Below are 18,947 nucleotides of genomic sequence, written 5' to 3' on the forward strand. Positions count from 1 at the left end.
TAAATGCGCTTAGGGAGTCTATGTACCTGCCAACAGTTTTTCACGCAAAGGTATCCAGTTTTTTTTAAACTATCATAATATCCCTGCCGTACTAGGAACAATTGATGTCTTTTCAGATCCAAACATTTCTTCCGTCTGATTACTTACGTCAGATGTGATTAAACCTACTTAATTTTTGGCAAGTAATTTGTTTGATTAAAGTTGATACAGCTTTATAATTGCTTCATCGGACTATTCAGGGAAGAAACCAATGAATTCACATTTGCGATCACATGCCTTTTGCCATCATACTCTTTGGTGTCATCTTGGAATTTCTTCTTCATCTTTTCTAGATACACAACTAACTACGCTGCGCAGAATCATTTTCGGGTTTTGTGTTCAGATTATAATGGAATTTCTCACATAGTCTCAAGATAACTCTTTCTGTCAATCTCTCTATATTGTTTTTGTGCAGTTGCATTGAAATCAGTGCACGAAATATAAGTTTTTATATTTTATTTTTGAGGAACTTGAGAATTCTAAACTCTTTTGTAATTTCACTTGGAGTCTCTGAAGAGTTATATATATATACAAGTATATAGTACCTGCGAGCAAACTGCGTAAAGTGCCACCAGGCGGTTGTGGCGGAACTTCTTCATAATGGCCGCCTCTTGCAGGAACGCGGCCGTCGACATGGTGCCCTCCCGCAGCGTTTTGACGGCGACATCAATGCTATTGCGCCACTTGCCATAGAAGACTTCGCCAAAGTTGCCGCGACCGAGCTTGCGCAGTAGCTGTATTTCGGAGCGTGGTATCTCGTACTTATCACGCAGTTCCGGCCCTAGGTCCCACATTTGGGGTTGTGGCTTGGGGCAGGGTCTGGAAAGAATGTGGCACAGGCCAAGAGCGTTTTCTGCAAGAAATTTCAACGGTTAAGCTTTGTTTGGAATATAATTGTAATGCTAAGTTAACTCACTGCTGTATGCCATGACGAGTGCTTGGAGCGAGGGAAATGTCTGATTGGTGGCTATATAGTAGCCGCCATTGTCCAGCGGTTTAATGCGATAGTGTTTCACATGGTAGCCGCGACCATCCTCCCAGTCCTTGACCGACAACGAGTAGCCATTTGGGTTGTGTTCCGAGGGTCTCACCAGAAACGTTCCGCGTGGGTTCTCCTCCGCCAGCAACAGTTTGTCCGCCTCCTTTCGTAGCACGTTCTCAAAGAACCAGCTATCGGAATGAAAGTGTCATTAAATATTAGAAGAAGAAAAAATTGAAAACCCCATTAACTCACTCTTCACTGTTCACGCTGCGTTCCTCGGCCACAAAGTTCAACGGTATCAAGCCCTCCTGACGTGTACTCAGATTGACAACACGCCACCAGTCGGATTCAGTATCATCAATGACCTCCATGCGGTCGCCCTTCATGAAGCTCAAGTCAGACTCATCGCGCGATTTGTAATCATAGAGGGCGACGACGACACGCCGCTTAGGCAGGACACCTGGCACGCCAGCTGCAGATGGAGATGCGAGATGGAGAGCGGGATAAAAATATTGCTTGTGAGTTGATGGCAATTTTCGTCTGGTTGCAAATTTGATTTACACGTTGCATACTTCGAAGCGTCTCCTAAATTGCAATTTATGGCAACAAATTGGCAAATTTTTCTACAATCCCCACCGCCTTTGCGTTGAAACATAATTAGAATTTAATGAGTTGGCTGCCCGACAGGCCCTAACCGCTCTCCAATTTGGATTGGCTGGCAGGAGTTTTGGCGCAACTCTTGTAATTTTTCAACGATAAATAAAGCAATTTCATGTTTTTGGTTGTAGAGAGCGAGTAAGTCAGTTAGCCAAGCAAGCCAAGCCACATTCCGTTTTGGCACTGGTGTGCATTTCGCTAATTGATTTAGCGGCCTACGACGACGAGGCCAAAAGTTGGCCTGTCGCGCAGGCATTTACATGGGCCAGAAGCCTTGTCCGGTCTTCTAATGGAGGACACCAAATACTCTTGGTGCTGACTCGGCTGTGCAGCGCACAAATCACAGAAGACAAAAATAAAAAACACTCAACGCATTTGTCGGGTTTACAAGCCCAAAGCCGATTTATGCCTTCAATCTGGACAGTGCAATGACAGATGCCAAAAAGCTAATCGGTTGCTTATTATGTGCACCTCGTTGTGGTTCTTGGTTCGTATTTAGTAATGCCCCCCTTCGTGACACGCAAAGGTAATGGGCATAAGAAGAAACAAACAGAAGAGACTTGACACAACTATTCGACGATTCTGATTTACCCGATTGATATATAAATTTTTTCACTCGGTCCTATTCTAATTTTGCATCTTTTGTGACAAAAATTTAAAAATTTTTTAAAGTATTGGAATATATCCAATAATATAAGTATGAATCACACAAAATCATTTAATTGAAGCCTTTATTGAGCTCTTAATTCAACTCGAAAATGTTAACTAATAAGTAAAGTAGTTTTTCCTGTTCAATTTGATATTCTCTACGAAGGTATGTCTTTATGATTCCAAATATGACTAGTTTGCTTGGGATATCGTTTTAATGAAAGAGTGCAATAAAGTAGACAACCTTTTCGTATTGTGACCCTTCGAAATTAATAGACCTAAACAGCATTAAAAGTAGAATATATATACAGTGGGGGCCTAGCATTGTCAAGAGCCCTACGGCGCGAACCCTGCTTTTTCTGGATTCAGCCAGAAGGTACAAAACGTAACCATAGTCAACACCAACTAGTCAAGGTTAACTTTTAATGGCAGTTGCCCCATAAAGGTTATCGCTAACAGCATATACTATGAATACACAAATAGTTAGACGACAAACAGTGAAATGTTGAGTCCAGGCGGAGAAGGGAAAATAGCAGGTTGGGCATTGGATAGTAAATAGTAAAATTTGCTAATTAAATGCTGTTGCCAGGTCGTTTCTAGTCTCCTAGCACACAAAACTAATTTCAAATGCATGATATTAGCCCTAACTCCGTGTACCCCCTACCCTATGTAGGTTTTATGCAGGAGGTAATTGTGCATATGTGGGCTCCGTTACTTACTTGGCGTGGTGCGCGGCCTGATGATGTCAACGCCGCCCTTAGCGCCTATCTTCAGGGGTCCGCGATTTGGATCGGGTGTGTAGCGTGAGTCCAAAGAGCCTCCATTGTTGTGTTTCTGGCCCAGTGCGGTGCCGACGCCACTGCTATTGATGTGCGCCTGGCCGAAGGTGTAATCGGACTTTTTGTATCCGCCTGTGGGATATGCGAGCGTTAACTCCTGATCCTGACGTTTGCTGCAGCATTTGTTGCCCATGGCGCTAGTAAATGTCCTAGGTATTGCGAGCTGGCTAATTTGATGAGTGTGTAGAGTTTTGTGGTGTGCGGGCGGGCGGGCGATTTATGATGACCTTTGACCTCTGTTGAAGATTGCCTAACGCGTAGCTGCTGCGTCAGGTTACAGATGGCGTCTGTCGCAAATTGTATTTGGCATGTTTCGTTTCAATATTTACTCGAAATAATTCAAAGAATCGAACTGTTCTTGGCTTTTGTTGTTTTTGTTCTTTGTAAATTGGTTTTGGCTTACGCTAATCTCTATTATTGGTTTTTAAGCTATCAGTCAAGTTTGGCTTTGTTTGCAAACAAAAATTTGCCTTAAGCTTGCATAAAAAGTTGCATGGAGGGCGTTGAAGGGGCTGCGCCCTGCTCTACGTTCCAGTGTATTTATGTGATTTATGGTTTATGTATATATAAATTTAATTTACTGGTTTGCTTATTTATTTTGTGTTATTTTTATCCTTTATTGTTATTGTGTGATGTGTGCTTTTAAAAATGCATTTCAAGTATAAAAGGTTCACGTCCCCTTCCTGCTTCTGCCTTCAGAGTCCAACCTGTTCGTTGATTATCCTAGCGATCTTTATTGTTGTTCTTATTTTTGCTGCTGTATTAGCCCAGCCACAAAATGTCTGCGGTTGCAGCTAGCAGCTGGTTGAGCATTTTTCACGCTTGTCACCTGCAAACAGAATAAACAAAGTCGAATATAATTAGTAAAGAGTGGAGCGCAAACAAGGAAACTCAATAAATATTCATTAAAATGGCATTAAAACGCAACGTGCAGAAGAAGTGCACAACAACAGGAATAACATAAACAATAGCGCCAGAGTCAGTGGCCTCTCAAGAGAAACGAAATGCTTTTGCCAGTCTCTTTGTGGGGCCACAATTGTATCCTCTGTGTGTGTCCCTGCAACGTTGCAGGCTAAACGTTTTTGGCACATTATTCCACTTGACTTGGCCACACTGCAGCAACGCCAGCCACAACCCCATCATCTGCATCTGAATGAGTGACCAACCATTGCCAGGATGATCATTTCTCGTCTCTCCTTGCTGTCAGGTCAGTTGCACTTGTCACACAGCAGCACCAAAGCGCCAGCCACCCTAAATACCCACACACACTTGCACCCAAACGCAATACTTGTAGCAGCAGAACAAAAACAAACAGGCACAGTGGTCGAGTATGAGAAAGCATTTCGTTGCTGGACATGAACTCATAGGTATTTGAGTATTATACGGGGTTGATTTTTATGTAAATACCCTATAGGAAATTACTTGTATATATCGTATAATGTTTCTCTAAGAAAGAGCTTTTCAATTCAATGGGATCGGACATGGATTTGATCGATTATGCGACATTATTGTGTATACCCTCTACAATCTGTCAATCCGTCTGATATAACATAATTAAAAAAAATGTACTTGTGTTTCTATTTTCTACAATGTTGTGTAGCTAATCAGGTGGGAAATAATACAATTATTTGATGCAATTGGCGAGGAAGTAAATCCTTAAATTATTGTTCATTTTTAAGGCTACTCACGAACTGGCTGGGAATCACATTCCTTAATTATTCCGGATTCCTGTGAATAAGCTGAGGGTTTCTATATTGATTTCCGTTCAATTCATATTTAAGTTTGCATTTTGCGTTAATAGGTTTGTCAGACTGAGGCTTCGTATTATAAAATCGTTCCAATTTGAATTACACTTAAAAATCTTCTTAGTTGATGAGTTCAAAAGATTAAGCTGTACCTATGTAATTATATTACTTAAAAGTCTTAATACATTTCAACAACCCATAGAACGATTACTGCACAGGAGGAAAGTGCATAATTGCAACGTATTATAAAAATTAATTTAATCAATAAAATTCATTTATATATTTTATATTTGTACGTCCACAAATCAAGCCTGCAGGTACATACTGTATTTATTGGTGTAAATATTAAAAGTATACTTGAAATATGTATACATTGAAATATTTTATATTAGAGTGTACCACTGTGCCAGTGCCTGCCTGTCAACTGGACAGCAGGCAAGCATTCAGGCAGATGGGGAGGAAGACAAACTCTTGGCCTTCTGTCCTTTGCGTCGTCTATTGACTTTGTCTCAACCGTCGCACCCTTGGCGGGCATCTGTTTATTGTTCAATTGGATAATTATGGGTTTTGTCTTTCGACTAGATACGGAACAAGGGCGTGTGCGAGGCCAAGGCAACAATGGCAACAACAGCAACATCACATGCAACCACACCAATAACAACAACAATTGTTGCAGCAAACTGCATATACATAAGTGGTGTTATCTGTCGGCATAAATTGCTGGTGCACTTTTCAATTTTAATTGTTATTGTTGCGCATTTGTGCGCAGCTGGCATGAAATTCGTAGCCAGTTGCCAGGAAACATTTCAAGCATTAACTAATATCCCGACTCCTCCGTATCCACCAAGTGTGTGTGTGTGTGTGTGTGTGTGTGTGTGTGTGTGTGAGTGTGCGTGTATTTGTGCCATTTTATGGAACTCTTGTTTAATTTAAGGCTTAAGTGTATTTGCCAATGGCTGCCCAACGACAATTCTCGAAATTGAAAGAAAAAGTTCATTTGCTTTTGTGTCTGTGCGCTTGCAGCAGACAACAATGAGATGCCGCAGAGGAAAGAACTAAAAAGTGGAACCCATCGCTGTGGAGATAAGTGAGAACGGCACTCGAAAGCACAAAAAACAAAAACAATGAAGAAAGAAGAAAAGGAGAAAATTTAGAATAGAAAGTTGAGGGCCAATATGAAAAGAGACTAAATCCTTTACTTTACTAGCTAGCTGTCGCTTACTTCTTTGCTTCTCTACTGGCACAAAAATGCTAGCGTTTCATTGGAAATTGTGCCAGCAGCAATCGAAGAGATTGTTTTCACGCAAACCCCTTTCCCTCCCTACCGCCAAATAGCTTTGTCTTTATTGTCCTTTCGAGTTGATAAAAGCCATGCGTCGCGCATCGAAATAACAAACAAACTTTGTCAAGATTTGCCTGAACGCATAAAAGTCAAATGTGTGTTTGGGAAGGTGCTTGAACCTCCACAGGCGAGAATGACAAAGGCCGTCGATCTAGAGGGTCAGACGCCAGAGCCATAAAAACATATAAGCGCTGATGCTACATGTTTTATTTATAAGCTGTCTCGGCTCAGATGTCAATGAATTTTTGCGTTCTACGAGCCGAGCAGCTGAGCTAGTTTGTGGGTAGCAATGGATTTGACAGGCAGTTGCTGTTTTGTGGTTTACAAGCTCTAGTTCAAGTGCAGGCCACCAAAGTTGCACCACCAGCTGGATCCACCATGCACAACTGGTATTGTGAGCGCCCGGAAATGGAATGGAATTTGGCAAGCACGATTTGACGAAGCCCCTAAATATGAATGTTTTATTGTTGATGGCCAACAGTAGGAGCAACAGCTATGAGATCAAAACTCGTAGCAGCGACGCCACACTTTTGTAAATACACACAGTATACTCATACATACTATGTTGTTTGTGTGAATGCGTGTATGTGACATGAAAATGTAATTTTCCAGCTTACTTTTAAGGGCAAGGATTCACTTCCATGTATGCGTGCCGTTCTGTCTTCATGCTGTTGTCGATGAGCGTTACACAACCAATGAATTTTCATACATGTAGCTGAAGTTGACAAAACTAAATGAATACTTAATTGGATATTGTGGGTTTGTCATGTTCCCCAAAGACGACGACTACACAATATGAAGCGCACGATAGGGATTTTTGTGTCATATTTGTCAGAATTCGAAATGAAAGTGAATTATGCACTTGCAGATGTTGAAATTATGAGCGGAGCTCCACATTTGATGTGACAGACTAACTTGTATTTTTATACGCTATTGCGATTTCCATTCTGAGTAAACGAATGTCAATTTGCCAATTTAGAGAACAATTTAAGACTAAATTGTTGGGTAAAAACAAATCTGCATTTTAGTAAGTTAAAATCGATAAATCCTTCACACCTAACAAATGAATAAATCACAATGAATAAATTGATCGAAATTCAATAATTATTGCCAGAAGAATTGTTTAGGGTCTCATGATTTTTTTGTCATTCATCTAAAAACAGGACTTCCTCTAATAGTTTATGGTCTGTACAATTTTGTAAGTACAAGGTGCGTTCCAAAGTAAACAGGACTTTTTGAATCTAGCGCCCCCTGGTGGCGCTATCTATATGTCGACTGGGGTGCGTTAGAATCTGCTATCTTTATCGATTGTTCAGTGATGATGTTCATTGATGTTTATTTCATGACATTTCACCAATTGGAAGTGAAGTTATTGCGTTTTAAGTGTCAGTATGTTTGTGTTATCGGTGCGAAAATGAGCTTCGAACAAAGAGCCAACATTAAATTTTGTTTGTAAATGTGTGTAAAACTTAGTACGTATGTACCCTTTAGTCATAGCTTTTAGTTACAACTAGATTAAACTGTTTGTTCAAAAACAAAAGTTAATTTAAAACAGAATATTTTTGTTGCATTTTTCCATATTTATTATACAGAATAGCTGAAAGCACCTCCAACCATTTTATTTGTCAACTGGCTAGTTTTTATGTTTTTATTTTTGCATTCGATGATATCTAGTTAAATGCTCTGTCAAGTCATTTTCCAATTTATTTTATATGAATTAATTCCGCATGGCTTTGTCACAAACTGACAGCTTGACAAAACAGTTGATTTATTATGACACGCTGAACATTGTTCTTCGCTAAAATGATAATATTCTAGTTCATTAGGGCAAATGAATGCCCTAAGTATTTTAAAATTGAAACGAGTTTGTTGCTGTGTTGAAAAGGATAATCTTTAAGCAACTTCTTCTTTAGTTAAGCAGTTAAGCAGCTTCAACACCTCTTCAATACTTCCTAAAGTTTTTCCTTTTCTCTCACATTTTAAATACTAGTACTACCCTATCCGACTTAAAGAATTTTATGTAAACGAGCACAGAGTTGACTTTGAATCAATTTGTTAGAAATAGCAGACGTCTTGTTTGACTAAAGCCTTTAAATACAATGAATAAATGTTAAAGAATATAACGAAACGTGTACACTGTAACTAGCAAATGTTACCCAAAGAAAAAATTCACATAAAATACAGAAATTTATGAAAAAATGTGTTAGGGGCCTTTTTCCATCTCACGTCTCCAATCAACCAGCAGTCCCACGTCAACTGAAATCCTCGAGCACAGAAAGGCATTTACAGTAATGCCGTAATGCCGTCATTTCCTGATGACAGGCAAGCGACAAACACCGACCGAACAACCCAAGAGTAGACAATCTGGAGCAGAGATGTCGAGCGTCTTTTGCAATTGGGGATTTAGTCCTAAAGGGAGTCATGGGGGAAGCGACAAGCCTACGGAACGCCCATTGTTTTATTGTGCCCATCATTATTGCTACATATGCATATATTCCTATATAGTATGTATGTATGAATGCGTGTGTATGTGGAATTTCTTAAGTTGCCCTACAACACATTGTTGCCTACTTAAAAAGTCAATTTGTGTGACGTGGAGGTCCTCTGGCCTCCCCTTTTCTGCTGGTTGTAGGTTGTACTACGGCGGCCTTATCTGTGCCTTCAACCGCATTGACAGTCGTTCACCTTTAAACGTCACATCCGTCACGTGTTATCGATTAATGCCGCCAGACTTGGCAGCCAATGAGGATAAATATATGCCAAGCGCCGACTTCGATGCCGTCTGGTTGTCTCAATATGTACAGCAACAGATATATACAAATTTAGATTTATGTATGTATCTATCCCCCAGATGGAAAAATGTACAAAACACTCTCAAGCTAAATAAAATATTCCCCAGCTGATATGAGAAAAGAAAAACTGCCTGGTTCGGCAAGTAAATAGACAGACGGGAAAACAGGCAACGAAATAGTAGTACAAACAACTACTGTATCCACTTAAGCTATTGAAATTCGATTTGCTGTTAGCCACAATAAATTGCATAAAGCATCGAATTCGGCCAAGCGGAAACATTTAGTGGGAGGGACCAGGAGACGCAGTTAGGACCAGTGTAGAAAAAGAAAACGGCTACAATTCACATTTAAATTATTTAAAGCGTGTTATCGCATGCTTATAGTGCAAATTTGCATGGAAAATAATTCAACCTACACATAGGATAATATGTAGATAAATATTCATATGTAATCTCGTAAACTTGTACACTCTGAATTAAAGCAAGTTATTTACCCCCCATTTATTTCTTAAACTTTTTCGACATTCGCGTAAACAAGTCATACATTATTCACAAAAATATTCACAACATTTCCCCCTCTCTCCCTGCAACATCAGTCAAATTGTAAGTTAATTAAATTGAAGCTGAATTAAGTAAAAACCGACACACAAACCAACAGCTGACATAATATTTCAATTAAATAAAGCCCAAGTGGAATTTTTTGTTATATGTTTGCAGTCATAAATTGAATTACAACAGCAATCAAATGTAAGTATTATATTCAAGGGGATGACATTTTCATTCTCTTGGATGTATATGTATGTGAATCAATAATAATACTGAGAATAAGCCCTATATTAGCGAAACTAAAATAGTGATGTGATAAGACGTTCTTGTTTCTTGGGAAAACCAAGCACATGCATAAACTAACGCGAGTTTAAATAAATTCTTCGTAATTAAAAGAGAAACTGGGAACTGATTAAGAAGAGTTATTTATGTGGTTGCAAGGATAATCTTTAAGCAACTTCATCTTTAATAGTGCTATTAGTTCGATTGCATTTCCAATCAGCTTGAATGGTAGATGCTTCCTTTTTGTATATGTCATATGACATACATACTTGTATGTATATGTATGTTTTTATTCTTTTAAATAATTTGTTTTCTTTTAACAACATTTGCACAAGTTTGTCCCCGTGCCGATTCGTGATTCTTGTGACAGAAAATAAGGTCACGCGCCCATCAATGTAATCAAATCAATAGAAAGCGTGGGCCATATGCATTAAAATGATTGTCTACCCATGATATGCCTTTAAGCAAATTAAATATGGCAATAAGCAGAATACTATAATGCGATTTATGTTGTTTGTTCGTACACACTCCATATACTACATATACTTGTATATTGACCGACTTCACGGCCAGAGAGACAGACAGGTTGATGAGATAAAAAACAAATTCGGATAGCGCGGGTGCAAGGCAAGCGTGAAGTTTGCGTGAGTGACAGGGGCGGAAATCATGAAGATTATATTGAACTGTTTGTGTTTATAAATAGAGAATGAACGTACGACCCATTAGCATGGTTGTATTTTGTACAATTAAATAGAGTCACGTACGTACATAGAGCAGCAGGCATTAGTAACACGAGCCACGGCAATTTCAGTAGAAAAACAGATCAACTAGTATGGTATGCACAGTAATTTCGCGAATATTAAAGCTGTATTGCAGAAAATACAATTGAAAACTAAAGTCAGGCAATCATGCCGGCTATGACGTCGTCAAAATCAAGAGAACCCAGCCAACTTTATGATTTCCTAAGCTGTGCAGGAATGCAGACAAGTGTTCCGCAGGCCTGGCAGTATCCCGAACACAGCTGACTCCAACACTGCCAGCGAAACGTGACTATGGGTTAATGTTGAAATGGGGGCGTTGACGCTGCGGCTTATCGACATGGGAGGGCGAGGTGGGGGGCGTGTTAATTGCAACGCACAATTGACGCATTTTTGTCGCTCTATGGCCGTGTGAAGTAACAACAGCAACAACAGCAAGAACAGAAAGTTGCTAGGAGTCTGGCCAAAAGGGTGGGAGCGTGGTGGTGTGACAGCCGACATGGCAAACAAACAAAAAATAAACAGCAACAACAATAACAATAAGAGAAGCACCGCAGGAAGGAAATGTCAGAGTCAAATGCGTGCCCAAAGCATATAACACTTGCGCGGCAACACGGAAAGGAGCTGTGGCGAGGGCGGGAGCATGTCAACCTCAACAACAACGACAAACATCAAAAGGGCAGACAAGGCAAGGCAAGAGGGCGGGCGAAGGACTACATCACGAGATGAGCTCATTACTTTAATGGGTTTTTCCGCGGGCCACGAAGCCAGCCGCACGTCCGTGCGCCTAAAAGTTAACCAGACTGGTAGGATGCGCATAGGCAACGCATTTGAGGTTATGTTAATGAAATATTTCTCCTGTAGCGAAAGTTATGATTTTTATTTGTAGAAAATCATTTTATTGATGCCAGGTCAGCACGCAGGCCCAATAATATGTTTAACGTTTTCGAGAAGCATTGCAGAGCTCGTTTCAAATTCAAATTTAGGGCGTCCACAAAAGACGCGTATACTTGTTTGAAGAAAATAAACAGAAATTAGATAAAACCAATACAAGAAATAAAATTATTTCATTCCATTTGAGAGTATGAGAAACCAATACGACGCCATAGTATACGAATTGCAGAGTTCGTTGTTGCGTAGCAAAGTAATAAGACAACCTTATTGATATGTATTTATTTTGGCAAAATAAGTTTAATTTGTTCAAAATATTCATCCCAATGTTGATTTGTGGATATTTAATACCATTTCTGTTCATTTCATCGACTGTTGTTCAGGTAAAAAAGTTTTGCCCATTTTAAAATAGAACTTAATATTTGCTTTTGAACAGATACCACAAACACAGTATTATTATATTGTTTGAGTTTATTCTATCCGTCAGATACCATGAAATTTTGACAGAATGTCGACAATACTTGTAGATATGTCAAGTATGAGGGGAGGAGTATCGTTTGAGTGGTCGAAGAGAGCAGACGTGTGCGTGGACGAGAGCACAGCAGAAGTTATTCTTATTTTAAGTTCTTATATATATTGTTTGATTAATAACTTGTATGTTAATAAACTGAAGAAATGCATACAATTAAAGAACCTGACAGTTCAGAAGTGGGATACGAGTTCATCTCTACACGAGAGAATATTTAATTAATAAAATGTATGTATAATAACTTCGACAAAACGGCACGGCAAAGCAAAACGGCACGGTAAAGCAAAACGGCAATGCAAAGCAAAACGGTCGATAGTAACGAAGCTCAACGAACGAGGGCGAAAAGATCAACGAAACGGCACGAATTGGCAAAACGGTTGATAGAAAATAGGAAGATCGACGAAACGGCAGGAATTAGCAAAACGGTCGATCGAAAGGGAAGAAAATGTCGACGCACGGCACGGCATAGCAACGAGTCAAGTTTTTAGCAACGACGAAAGGGGAACAAGGAAATAGAAAAAGGGGAAAAAAGCTGCACCGAACGGCAGCAACGGTGAAGAAGACAGACAGTCAGCAACAACGATAGAAAAAGATCGCAATTAATAAGGGAGTCGAAAAGCAAACGGCAACGAGTGCAGACGTGCGTATATTTTCGGTCTCAACGTAAAGAAAACAAATAAAATAACCAACGATGCGAGTGACACTAAATCAATTGCGAATTTGCGATTTGGATATTATTTTGCAAGAGCATAATATCCAGGTCAAAGGAAACAAGGCAGCGAAAATTAACGAGTTGATACAAGTCATAGGCGGAGACGAAATTGACACAGATGAGTACCCGGCATTGGAAGCAAATACAAGTATGCAGAAACAAATCGACGAATTAAAGCAGATGGTAGCAAGCCTAACGACAACAGTGCAAACGGTGTGTATGCAGCAACAACAACAAGCGCAGGTCACGCATAGACAAGGGCGCTTGGAAACGGTAACGGCACATGGCAATGCAACTGAGGTAGAACAGCCGCTGCGAAACGAAGATGTACGAACGTCACCAAGTCTTCAAGGTCATGGCTTTACAAGCATCAAAGAAGTAATTGGCGTACTACCGGAATTTGATCCATTAAAAGGGTTTATAACGTCTGAGCAATTTATTGCGAAAGTTGAACAGCTTCAAAATGTGTATGTGTGGACAAACGAAACGGTGCTTTTTGCAGTGCAGCATAAAATGCGCGGAGTGGCAAAAACATGGCTTGACTCACAGCAGGTATATCAAACTTGGGAGCAATTCAAAATAGCCCTAAGGTTGGATTTTCCAAGTGTGGTGAATACGGCCGATGTGCATAGAGAATTGATGCGACGCAAACGGCGTAGCAACGAATCATTAAGCGAGTATTTCTATGCGATGTTAGCTATCGGGCGTCGAGCGAATATCGATGAGCCATCGATAAATTCATATATTATCAACGGACTCAACCAGCAAGAGACAACAAAGGCATTGCTAGCGATGAACATACGCACTTGTTCAGAGCTTTTCAGATCACTGGAGAATATGAGATCGGCTCAAGGAATGCAACAACACCAACACAACGCACCTACTGTTAACAGCGAGAGGCACCATGACGAAACTGATGGCAAGACGAAGGCAATTAAATGTTATAATTGCAATAATCTGGGGCATATTGCAGCAAAATGCCCAGAGCCCCAACGAAAGAAACGTTGCTCCAAGTGTTCCAAGATTGGACATGAAGAAAAGGATTGTTATGTGAAACCAGCAAAGGTGGCTCAAGTAAAAGAGACACAATCAAAGGAGTATCCACCAATAATGAAAACAGTACATATCGGAGGATACACGTTTGAGGCATTTATTGACACGGGCAGCGATAACACACTTATCAAAGAATCATCAGTACCAAAAGGAACATTGCGGCAGCCGTCTACCAAAAGCCTTCAAGGTTTTGGAGGCTCTGTTGTTAGATCAGAGGAATGCATCCTAACGGAGTTCACATGCGGCAACTTAAAATTGTACACGAGAATCCAGGTGGTGCCAGACGAAGTTCTTCCATATGATGTTCTAGTGGGAAGAGATATTATATGCCATGATAAAGATCTGCTGGACATGGATGGACCAATTTCAAAGGTGGCAACGATGGAACAGGTCGGGTTTGATGTTGGCACCGACATCGACCCCGACCAACGCAATCAGGTGAGCGATCTGTTAAAAAGCTATACAGACTGTTTTGCCGAAGATTTATCAAATATTGGCAGATGCAAAGCAACGGTAATGACGATTGAAGTATCGACAACGAAGCCCATTTTGGGAAGGCGATACCAAGTACCATTCGCTCAAAGAGAGACGCTGAACTCTTTGGTCGATGACATGTTAAGCTACAATGTTATTCAGAGGAGCACGTCAACACATGCAGCATCAGCAATATTGGTACCCAAAGCAAACGGAGAGAAAAGGCTATGTGTTGACTATCGAGCTCTCAACGCAGTCACCATAAAGAAGCGGTACCCGATGCCCATTGTAGAGGAGCAGTTGGCCAAGTTGTCCGGAAACGTTTACTTTACAACGCTAGACATGACGTCAGGATATTATCAGATCCCGATGAGCGACGAAAGCAAAAAGTTTACAGCCTTCATGACACCAAATGGATTATTCGAATTCAATGTTATGCCATTTGGTTTGGTAAATGCGCCGATGGTATTTCAAGAGGTCATAACAGACATAATACGGCAATTGAAGTACCAACGAAATATCATTAACTACGTAGATGAAGTCATAATTTCTTCAAAAACTGTGGAAGAAGGGCTGCTCATACTGAACGAATTAATGGAAGCTGTTAGATCTGCTGGTCTAACGCTACGTCCATCCAAATGTGCATTCATGCAAACAAAAGTCAAGTTTTTGGGACACGTAATCACAGGCGACGGAATCCAGCCTGGCAACGAGAAGACCGAGTGCATCAAAGACTATCAACAGCCAGGTAATGAAACAGAGGTACGAAGATTCCTTGGCATCACGGGATTCTTCCGCAAGTTCGTCAAGGATTACAGTATGATCGCATACCCGTTAAGCAAGCTGTTGAAAAAAGATGTGGAGTTCATGTGGGGAGAAGACCAAGAACAGGCATTTCTACAGCTAAAAGACGCCCTAACCTCGAAGCCAGTTTTGACTCTTTACGACCCCATGAAATACCACGAGGTGCATACCGATGCTAGTAAGATGGGAATAGCTGGCATTATGTTCCAACGAGAAGAGGAAGGCACAAAACCTGCCGATTGTGTAGCGATGCCGAAAGCAGGTATTCCAGCTATGCATTAGAAATATTGGCAATTACCGAGACACTGGATAGATTTCGCGTATATCTGCTGGGATCTCATTTTTTGGTGGTAACAGATTGCAATGCAGTGGTGACACTCAAGGATTCAACGGAGCTACAACCACCGATAGCAAGATGGTGGCTCAAACTACAGGAGTTTGACTTTACATGCAAGCATCGTCCAGGAGTTGACATGCCACACGTGGATGGTATGAGCAGACAACCAGGATTACAGTATGAAGAGAAGTCTCAGACAGTTGCAGACAACATCTTAGCGATAATGCCAATCGATGAGGATTGGGTATACGCAATGCAGAAGCAAGATCCGATGCTAGCTCAAATATTTGAGGCATTCAGGATCAAAGAGCAGAGCCCACGATGGAGCCAAGTCAACGAAGATTATGTCATCGAAGCAAGCAGACTTCTACGTAAAACGGCTGAGGGCAACAAATTGGTTGTACCCCAGGCAATTCGTTGGCGTATAGCAAAAGCAAATCACGACGATATAGGACATTATGGCACAGAGAAGACAATTCAACGAATTCAACGCTATTTCTGGTTCCCACGCATGAGGAGGTATGTTAAGTCTTACATAGCTTCATGTCCAGAGTGCTGCATTAACAAAGTAAAAGGGGGCAAACCAGAAGGCGAGCTACATGTTCATGATGTCATACCTATACCATTTCGCACGATCAATATGGATCACATAGGCCCATTTCCAAAGAGCAAGAGCGGAAATTGTCATATTTTGGTAATTGTATGTGCATTTACCAAATATACATTTCTGGCTGCAACTCGAACAACGAAGACAACACCTGTTATAAGAGCGCTAAATCAGCTATTTGCAGTATTTGGTCAGCCGATGCGCATAATTTCAGACCGAGGAACAGCGTTCACGTCAAAGGAGTTTGAAAGCTTTGCAAAGGAGCATGGCATACAACACGTTAAAACGGCGGTACGTACACCTAGAGCCAACGGGCAAGCAGAACGGATGAACAAAACATTATTAAATGCTTTAAAGACCAGCACAGAAAAAACTAAGGAATGGGACCATCAATTATTCAAAATACAATGGGGCATGAATACACACATTAATGCTACAACCAAATTTTCTCCCAACGATTTAGTATTCAACTTTAACCCACGTGACGTGACAAACAATCGTTTAATACAGGCTCTTTCAAACGAAGCGATTCCAGAAGCAGACATAGAGAGTAAGAGGCAGCAAGCAGCAACAAATATAACAGCTGAGCAGCAGAAATGGAAAATTCGATTCGACGCTAAACATGCTCAACCGACGAAGTACAAAGTGAATGATTTAGTTGTCATTAGCTTTGTTCCAGCAGCCACAGGAGATTCACACAAATTAGATCCAATATATAAAGGACCATATGTGGTCACAAAAGTTTTGGACAACGATCGGTATATTGTAGAAGACCTGCCAGATCACGCCATTACCCAACGCCGTTACTGCAATGTGGTATCCAGCGACCATATGAGGCCAATGTGTGCCTTAATTCCAAACTTGGATATCGACGAGCAGATGTATGAATACACAAGCGATGACGGCGGATTGTCAGGAGAGGCCGAATGTCAAGTATGAGGGGAGGAGTATCGTTTGAGTGGTCGAAGAGAGCAGACGTGTGCGTGGACGAGAGCACAGCAGAAGTTATTCTTATTTTAAGTTCTTATATATATTGTTTGATTAATAACTTGTATGTTAATAAACTGAAGAAATGCATACAATTAAAGAACCTGACAGATACTTATACTGCATTTCCACAAATTACTTCAGCACGAAAGCACAGACTAAAGTTTTGGTATTTCAGCAGATAATCAGCCTTTGGAGAAGGATCGTGATGAATTGATTTATATACGCAATTATTATCCTGCGAGGTTTTGGGAAAATATGATACATAAATATTTCGAAAAGATAGGTATTTTTAGAAAATTTCACTCAATTTAATAATAATATTATCTGTGTTCCTATTATTCAGGCGACAAGGCACCAAACATCAGGCACATATCCGTCCGCTTTAGGAGATTTATACACTGAAGGATAAAATTATTTTTTGGGTAATTTAAATCTATTTCATAACTACATATCATTATGGATATTTTCTGCAAGTGCAGCAGTTGCACGCATTATGCGACGAGCCTGTAATTGACTAACAAAATAAACAATGGACTACAAATGCAACAATAAGCGCACAAGGATAAACGAGTTGAGCTACGACGCGTCGCTGGCGATAACGGCAACAAAATGGCAAACAATTTTAAAATTAACCCAGAAATCTAATTACCATGAGAAATGACAAGCAGAGACGAGCACACATCAGGTGAGTGGGGGGCGTGGCTAGGGCGCCTAGCAAGGAGCTGCTCGATGACGCTGTTGCTGCCTAGTCATGACTGTTGCGTGAGCTGGCCACCATTAGCAGGCAAAAAAAGTTGCAAAAGGAGGGGCCGTCGTGTTGAACGATGACGAAATTGGCTCAGAATACTGCGAGGCAAGAGCACGTGTATTACGCCTGGGGGCCTGCTTCCTGCTGCCTGGACCCCCAACGCTTTTGTTCTGGGTAAACATGCGACGGATGACGTTTGTTTGCCTTCGCCTCTTTCCCTGCCTACCAATGTAACCTGAGCGTCTTTCAAACGCCTCCGCAGCAGCCACCTTACCACATACACATAACAATACAATTTGGAATGGTGTCAACGGGTGCGTGGTGACCAAGCAGCCCATAATGGGGCGTAGAATTATCAAGGACCTAGGCTAACAGCTAACAGGAACGTCAAAAGGCCAACGGACAATGCTGGCGTCGACGCCGTGAAACACAAGTGGCGTGTACGTAATGCTCATTTTTTTCCGTACACCACTCCGGGGAGTGACCGCTGAGCGGTGCTACCGACACCACTTGCTCCACGATTGTTGTAACTTTCTGTTTTTGTTTTTGTTGCAAGGTAACCGGCAATTTCATCGCTTGCAAGTGTGGGTGTCTGTGTGTATGTGTGTGTGTGTGTGAGCACACTCATGGGTGTAATAGTTGCAAGTGTTTGCACAACAAACACCGTAATTTTCGTCAACAGCGGCAACTGCAATAACAACAACTACCTAGTCCGGGGGTTGGAGACATTTAATTGCATGTTAAACAGAGGCAGAACCGCCATCGGAAGGCATGGGAAGGAGGATGCAGCATGCGGAGAAGCGTAGCGCTATGCATGAAAAATATTATAACAATATTTGTACGATTACGATAAAGCCAACGTAAACTGACCGTGCAAAACTAACTGAATGACTAACTGGTTGCTTGTTTGGCAAGATTCGCAGCTGAACGAATTACGGCTGAAAGGAAATGACGAACAAACACGCGCAATGACGTCAAACCCAATATGGCCTAAACAAAAATTACAATTTGGAAACTAATGCAGACCCTTCTTATAACCAAAGTCTTGCTGTAATATAAATTCAATAAAAATATATCGAAAATGTATAGGATTGGAATTTAGCGACTTTCGTTAGTTAGACATAACCAATTAATTTAATTTCATTTATTTTTTTTTATTGTCCTTATTATTAT

General features: G+C 40.8%; 2 protein-coding genes across 4 annotated transcripts in view; one reads left to right on the forward strand and one right to left on the reverse strand.

The window, feature by feature from the left end:
- Positions 1-12,081, forward strand: part of LOC115623022 (band 7 protein AGAP004871) — a 65,672-nt gene extending 53,591 nt beyond the window's left edge. The window contains exon 6 of the mRNA XM_030517202.1: positions 12,008-12,081. Coding sequence (XP_030373062.1) covers positions 12,008-12,016 — 9 coding nt within the window. The 3' untranslated portion in view covers positions 12,017-12,081. The remainder of the gene's footprint in view (positions 1-12,007) is intronic.
- LOC115623021 (tyrosine-protein kinase Src64B) overlaps positions 1-18,947 on the reverse strand; it is a 42,963-nt gene that overhangs the window by 1,829 nt on the left and 22,187 nt on the right. For all 3 annotated transcript variants that reach the window (XM_030517195.1, XM_030517193.1, XM_030517194.1), the window contains 4 exons: positions 3,046-3,994; positions 1,274-1,493; positions 956-1,209; positions 585-892 (listed from right to left, as the gene is read on the reverse strand). In XM_030517195.1, the coding sequence (XP_030373055.1) occupies positions 585-892; positions 956-1,209; positions 1,274-1,493; positions 3,046-3,298 (1,035 nt within the window). In that variant the 5' untranslated portion in view covers positions 3,299-3,994. The remainder of the gene's footprint in view (positions 1-584; positions 893-955; positions 1,210-1,273; positions 1,494-3,045; positions 3,995-18,947) is intronic.

Source organism: Scaptodrosophila lebanonensis, unplaced genomic scaffold (genome assembly GCF_003285725.1).
Source record: "Scaptodrosophila lebanonensis strain 11010-0011.00,11010-0021.00 unplaced genomic scaffold, SlebRS2 tig00000043-arrow-pilon, whole genome shotgun sequence".
Taxonomy (NCBI): domain Eukaryota; kingdom Metazoa; phylum Arthropoda; class Insecta; order Diptera; family Drosophilidae; genus Scaptodrosophila; species Scaptodrosophila lebanonensis.